Source organism: Camelina sativa, chromosome 13 (assembly GCF_000633955.1).
Source record: "Camelina sativa cultivar DH55 chromosome 13, Cs, whole genome shotgun sequence".
NCBI classification, from domain to species: domain Eukaryota; kingdom Viridiplantae; phylum Streptophyta; class Magnoliopsida; order Brassicales; family Brassicaceae; genus Camelina; species Camelina sativa.
Genome location: NC_025697.1, coordinates 11,993,786 through 12,001,258, shown reverse-complemented (window position 1 = coordinate 12,001,258; position 7,473 = coordinate 11,993,786). Strand labels below are relative to the sequence as shown.

General features: G+C 35.7%; 2 protein-coding genes across 2 annotated transcripts in view; both read right to left on the bottom strand.

Annotated features, from left to right (window-relative positions):
• The window catches only part of LOC104736505 (pentatricopeptide repeat-containing protein At5g24830-like), a 3,727-nt gene extending 1,653 nt beyond the window's left edge, over window positions 1-2,074 (bottom strand). Inside the window, exons 1-3 of the mRNA XM_010456507.2 lie at window positions 1,944-2,074; window positions 1,672-1,857; window positions 19-1,589 (exon numbers count right to left, since the gene is read on the bottom strand). Of these exons, the coding sequence (XP_010454809.1) occupies window positions 122-1,589; window positions 1,672-1,857; window positions 1,944-2,074 (1,785 nt within the window). The 3' untranslated portion in view covers window positions 19-121. The remainder of the gene's footprint in view (window positions 1-18; window positions 1,590-1,671; window positions 1,858-1,943) is intronic.
• Window positions 7,005-7,473, bottom strand: part of LOC104738157 (probable aspartic protease At2g35615) — a 3,144-nt gene continuing 2,675 nt past the window's right edge. The window contains exons 3-4 of the mRNA XM_010458380.1: window positions 7,143-7,401; window positions 7,005-7,078 (exon numbers count right to left, since the gene is read on the bottom strand). Coding sequence (XP_010456682.1) covers window positions 7,005-7,078; window positions 7,143-7,401 — 333 coding nt within the window. The remainder of the gene's footprint in view (window positions 7,079-7,142; window positions 7,402-7,473) is intronic.

The following is a 7,473-nucleotide window of genomic DNA, read 5'->3' as shown; positions in this document are numbered from 1 at the left end:
TCATGTCAGATCTTCTATGTTTTCAAAAGAAACTGAACTTAACTCAGATGTCCATCAAACTATTAATCAAGGGCCTTTCAGGAAGGATAAACTTGCTCTCTTTATCGATTGAACCAACGCATTACTGTTCTTCTGTATGCATGTGCTTTAGGATGCTTGGACATGAAACTCCTCCGTTTCTCGTCACTAACCACTTTTTGTAAACTAAATGCGCCTCCTCTGGTCGCTGCAATCTGGTATATTTCTTTACTAGTATCAAAAAAGGAACATGATCCATTGTAATACCAGCAGTTACTTGCATTCTCGACAAAAGGCTTTCGGCCTCCTTCAATCTACCCTTCCAACAGAGCCCTCTAACCAGCTCAGTATAAGTAATGATATCAGGTTGACATCCCCATTTCAGCATTTCATCACACAACTGAAACGCCAACCCCAAGCGACCCCATGTACAAGCAGCACCTACTAGCAGATTATAGGTGGTAGTATCTGGGTGGATTTCGGTAGATCGCATTTGATTCTTGAACCGCCATGCGTCAAAGAACCTTTTGCCTTTCACATACCCATGAATCAACGCATTGTTGGTGTAAATATTTGGTTTAACACCGTAAGAAAGCATTAGATTTAGGACAGATAAAGCACTGCTAGTATCCCCACATCTTCCATAACCATCAATAACAACATTCCATAGCAGAACCTCTGGAAGCAAAGAACTTTTTAGCATGCCTAGAAGGAACTCGTTGGCCCTGTCCACATCTCCTTGTATACATAGACCTTGAATGATAACTTTGTATGAGATCTGATCAGGAGCAACACCGACATTTTGCATGGTACCATGCAGATCACACGCCTCATCAAACTTTCCCTCTTTGCACAAGGCGCTTATGAGAGTGTTGTAAGTGAAAAGATCAGGGTTTACTCCCCTCTTTACCATGTCACACATGAACCCATAAGCAGCTACCATGTTTCCACTCGAACATAACCCACGAATAATGACATTGTACACAACTGAATTAGCAGATACATTTTTCTGTGACATCTCCTTCCAAATCTCAAGGGCTTGAACCACATGTCCACTCTTAAAATAACTATCCATCAGAATGGTACAGGTGACTAAATCTAAGGGTGCGTTCGCCTGGCTACTATCTAAGATCTCTTCAAGGAGTTTTGTGTTGTTGTTTCCTATAACACCTTTCTGGCAAAGTGCATGCACGATTATGTTGCAAGTCACTCTATTTGGCTTAATACCATATTTACTCATAGTACTGAAGAGATACAGAGCTTTATCTACATTGTTAACACTGCAAAGACCCTTCATTAAGGTGTTATACGAAACACAGTTGGGAGAAGGACCTATCTCCTTCATCTCTCTAACAAGCCCATCTGCCTTGTCGATACAACCTAACTTACACAACCCGTTTATAAGATGATTGTGCGTGATCAAACCTGGAATAAATCCACTCTGCATCATTTTTTTCCGTAGCCAGAGAGCAGCATCCAACTTCCCTTGTAAACAGAGATCCCTCATTATAGACGAGTGGATAGACAAAGAATCATCATAATCAAAGCTCTTCGTCCGACATACACTCTCCCTACAAGATAAGCAAAGTGTAGGCTTTTATTAATCTGCTAGAGATACAAAACAAACCATAAGTTAGTTGTGAAAATACAAACCTCAAAGAAGTCAGACGATCCAAACTGCTTTTCAAAATCGAATCCAATACATTAAAAACAGCTTCCGGGTCACCCTTTTGGTCATAATCCTTTTTATCAGAAAACCAATTCTCAGTGCACGAGTGAGGATGATTGACAGGAGTGGATTGAGGATGTTCAATACAAGAAAGACGCATTTCAAAGTCCCTGCAAAATCCATAAAGAAGAGACTCAGCAAACAGATTAGTCAGGAAAACAATAAAAGAACAAAAGATGAATCAAACTAGACTAACCTCAGGTTGGTGAAAATAGGAGCAAAGATCCTAGCAACATTGTCACTAACAAAATCAAGGCTTTGGTTGAGTAAGCGAAGTACAGTGACCTGAGAAGATGAAACTTCCCCACAAGAAATGAAAAGCTGCATTCCAAATTTAAAACACAAAACGAAGTGAGCTGAAGCATAAAAATCAAAACTTTCGTATAACCCAACCAACCAAAACAAAACAGAGCTGTGTGAAGAGGAAAAAAGCTGCAAACTTACAGCCATGGGTTAATCAGATAAGCAGTGGAACAACAAAGCCAGTTACAGCACTTTGAATAAAGCTCTTCTCCAGTGGAATTAAAGAAGATACATTTCCGCTATACTCTAAACATGCCTGAACAGAGACGATTCATTACGCAAAATGGCTTCATGATATTGAAGCTGAAACATAGATCATGGTCTTAGAGATATCACAACATAAGCCCTGAGGACATGAAATTCACGACCAATGGAGATTGAATCATCAGAATTTGCATACCTGATCCAGATTGCGAAAAATGGGAATCAGAAGATGCTAAGGTAAGCTCTCTCCTTGGTTCTGGGCACGTTTGACGAAAATTAGGGTTCTTGCTTTTAATGGGCCGTAGTAGCCCATTAGTAATTTTGAGACGGGCTTTAGTTTCATCAATTATGCCCTCGTTCATTTCACTTTTATGTTTTTTTTTTTCTCAAAAGAAGATAAATTGGAAATCGTGTAATAATTATAATATACATCCAATCTTCCTTATAATGTCAAAATTGTTCCTCTCAAAATTGCCCGTTAAGGTCGACATTTGAAATTCACAACTCACAAAATCTGAAAATTAACTCATAAACCTGACAAGTTGAAATCAAAGCAAGAGCATCTATTTATCTATGGCTAAAAAAGGTTATGTGAGAATAGACATCATATGATGAGTGCATGCATATATATATATATATATATATATATATATATGTACATTATACATATATGACCGACCTAACATAATTTAGTTGTATATTAACAGATTTACTTATGTGTCAGTGTGTATGTCAACTAGTCAACTTGCAAAAACAAAAGGTAGCGCGAGCTGGGGGAATCAATGGCTCACAACTTTTCTTAATATTAAAAAATTGTTAATATCCATTATACAGAGAGACTTACACATTCATATGTATATATTCTTCATAGGCTCGAATCCTTTTAATGGCCTTATCCATTTTGGGTAAGACCGCCACCTTCTCGTTCTCATATCTTTCCTCAATTTCCCACTTTCCTAAATCAAATCTTTGGATTTATATCGACCGGACCACTTCTATTTTCATGAATATTATATGATACTATATATATTCCTACTTAATGGAGACCATGATATTTCCGACAAATACATCAGTATTAAGATAATTTTTTTAGTGCCAATTGCATCTCTCTTTGTACATGCCTAGTCTCGATCATTATCAACTTGAATCTCGAGTGTCATTCATTCGTCCCCACTAAGAAAAATACGTAAACGTAAATCCATATCGATCGACGCGTAAAGATGTATATAATCATACAAATTAAAATGTCAAAATTGGGGCGTATCATTTTTGGAAAACTCAATTTACACGCAAATTAAAAAAGAGGAAATAATTGTCGACTGAAATGAATAAAGAGTGTGGTAGCTTACGTACGACTACATGGATGAGTCAGTGTGAATGAACTTATTAGTAGACATTAGTAGAGACGAAAGTACATTAGTAGTACGTATAGGCGTATAGCATGACTATGTGAGATGCATTTTTCCTCTTCTCTACTTTTATTAAACTTATAAAGAGTTTTACTTATGTCTCAGTAAGTAGATGCATGCCACAGTTATATCTTAGGAAATTTCTAGAGTTAATTTTTCAGGTTAAGATATTAACATATTAATTAGTTTTAGAAGTTTCAAGGTTAGAAATATTTAACCTTTTTCTTTCTGATATTGGTTCAACGGATCCAATATGTATGAACCTAAGATAAATAACCTTGTGAAGCCAAAAGTCCCTACGGCAATCTTAACTTAAACCTTAATTAGCTTGCAAACTAAATTTAGTGTGAATGAATAGATGCGCCTTGTGATACCATTCATATAAAACAATCAAAACTGAGTGGCTTTGCTTTCCCATGAGACGGTGACGTTTTGTTCTTGTCCTATCCGGTTTTATTTATATGCCCCGCAGATCGTATAAGAGAGAGGATACGAATACGATATAGGAACATGATGATAACGCACGTAACTACAAAGCTGATACATATTAAAAGAGGAAAGTGATGATGAGTGTCATTGTTAAAATGCACAAAGATTTGGATTTATGATTGCCTGACCAAAAATCTTTATTACATCTCTACTTTTGTCGGCTCACAGTACCTTAGATTCCCAAAACCGACAACGCACATTTCAACATATTCCACAAATTTCGGCTTCTTTTCCTTCTTCTTTTCTCTTTTTTTCATCGCTTTTATATATTTTCCTTGATTCTTACGTAAGATTACATCTGAGCTGATCACCAAGAAAACAACCTGCGAGTGGTTTATAGGTGGAGCATGCCAAAATCTTTTTTGTATGTTTCATCCGCTCTGGTACGTGTGTTGTAACCCTTGGGAAATTACGTTTATGTTAGGACCGTCAATACTAGCCGGCTCGTTCCTTCAGAGGTTAGAATCATATATCCTATTGCAAGCCTAAGGGTTTTGTTTTTGGTCCCCAAAACCTTCAGGACAATCCTATTCTGACTACTTTAGAAGAAAATTTCAAACATGTGAAACGATTTATGCAAACTAGATCCACCAACCCTTTTGCCCACAGATTTTAATTCGATAAAACGCGTTACAATTTTTAAAAATATAAAGATCAAATCTGTTTTTTCAGATTGGATTCACTCTAGTAGTTTTAATATCAGTATAATATACTTCATCATGATGTATATGTATGCATGCATATATATATAAATATGTATATGTACCTTAGCTCTTCTTAAGCTCGCTTCGAACATGTGTTGGACCATTTCATCGAAAAATAAGTATACATGATTGTATATAGTCTCATACCGTTGATGGAGTTCTGATCAATACCAACATCTTGTTAATACGTTTGACATCGTTGATTTGAAAGAAAGAAAATATAGAATATCCCAAGGAGAGTTTGCATGAGAAGAAGAGAGCAAAATGTAGCCGAAGGACAACTTGCCAGAAATATGTTTATCACCATATATGCATGATTAACAATGTTCCGGCAAGTCATCCTTGGCTGCATTATACTCTACTCCACGTCATGTAATTCTACTCCGTTGGGCTCACATGTCCATCAAAATTTTCAAGTACATCAATATGAGTGTGTGGTTTTGTGGTGGTTTAGGGAGTGGAGGAGAGGAAGTATTTATAAGAGAGACATATAATTAAGTTCTATACTCCGTTCCAATATTATATACATTTACATATTTGGTGATATAAATATTCGACCATCAGCTGGAGATTCCTATAGCAAGTGGCTGTAGTGCTCAACATAAAGGTAAATTATGTTATAATGTCAAAAGACTCGGCCTTTCTCACTGCACGGCCTTTCCACTACCCACTCATAAAATCTTGTACACTTCTAAAAATCTTTACATTACGTGGATCAAATTTATTGGTAATAAAAGAATTCGAACAAGTTTATTTAATCATCTCATATGTGAAATTTGTTTACAAAGTTGTAAACAAATTAGTATCGACACATAAACAAATATTCGATATAATTGATGTTTAATGTTTCCGAAAGGAACCGCATGGAAAGGGAGCGGAATATATAATTAGGTGGTGCGCGCTTTGGTCCACTACTTTGAACCAAATATATGTTTTACTTGTTTACAAATATATTGAAGTCAAAGGAATTATTGCATTAGTGGTGATTGGCCTCGATGCTAAATAAGAATCAAGAAAAACCAAAAGGAGAATATTAATAAAAGAAACATTACAGAGATGAGAGATATACTTTTATTTGACAGATTTATACAAACAGTAAATTTATGTATTCATGTTTGTTTGAAATTTGCAATATGTAAATGGGATGGTCAATTATATTTACCGTCAATCATATAACCACCAATATACGAGTACTTTAGAGTCCTACTTCTTAACTCGTACACAACCGATCACGTTCAGAGAGTTCAAAAAAATTGTTCTCTAATAATATATATATTTGAAAGAAGGCCTAAGAATATAGCATAAACTGGTGTTTTTAGTTGTAGTGGATTCGATTTGGTTAACTAGTCCATGATGTTTAGTTATAGATCTCAAAATCGATTTTAAATTAATTTAAGAAGATTCGACTACCTAAATATATACTTGTCTAGGTAACAATTAATAAAACCAGTATTGTTGTAGGGTGGTGTTAGTATGGTCTTAACTAGGCATTAAACGACTTCTACATTTTAGAACATTTTTTCTTCTTTTGAGAACTACTACTAATCACAGATTCACTGCAATAGATGGATGGACGCTAAGTTGTTTTATATAAATAGATATAGATATAGCTAAAAAAATAACAGAAATGGATCGGAAGTAAAAAAGGTGTGGCGGCCGCCAACAACTGCACCGCCCCTATGTCCTTGCCATATATGTTGGTCGGTACATGTAAGTATCTAAGCCTCAAAGCTAAGATAATGTTTTTGAATCAACTTTTTCATCATTTGTTAGGGATATGATTTGTTGTTTTGATTTATCATTTATTGATTTAGTAGCATTAGTCATCTTTATGGCATCTCCGCAACATATCTTCTAGAAATGTTATCTACTACTAATCGATAAGCTTTTCTTTCTAATGTCAAAAAGAAAAACATATTCATTAATATGATAATTAGTTGATTATTTCTTATAAACACAATTAGTTTTACTAAACTATAGTAGCTAACGGGCCATATTTTTAAAACAGTCCATTTTACTTTCGACTCGAGATCCCTAAATAGTAATTACACATGACTCCGTTGTCTGTTTTGGTAATTTTTTTTCACAAGTGTCAACTTTAGAAATACATGAAAATTTCCTACTGAGCATTTTGTCCTAATTTATAAGTCATGTGCAATCCTCTGCGTCGGAAGTTGTGTTTATTAAAACAGTCACAAACATTGCTTTTGTAATGATTATGTCTACAAATATTTAGATTTTAGATTATCAAAGACTAATAATTAAAAGTACTCATCACCTACGTACCATCTACGAAATCGGCCAAACAATCCCTTTGTTGAAAGGCAAGCATCCTCTGTGAAGTGTCATACCCAACTGCATGATCAACAAGAGCCGACGCTCCAAGCACATTAACCCTTTCCTCATTTTCCATGGACGATCTGACCAAAGCCGTGCAGAGAGAAGATGGGCTGTCTCGGAGATAAAGTCCTTTGTTTGAGATTGTGTAATCGAAACCTTGGAAATGGAGAGTGAGTTTGGGTAATGAATCTATGTCGAAGCCAACCTCGGTTGTGAAACACATTAGTTCGTTCACTTTGTACACGGTCGTTGGTCCAATCTGCGTCATTAGCTCTTC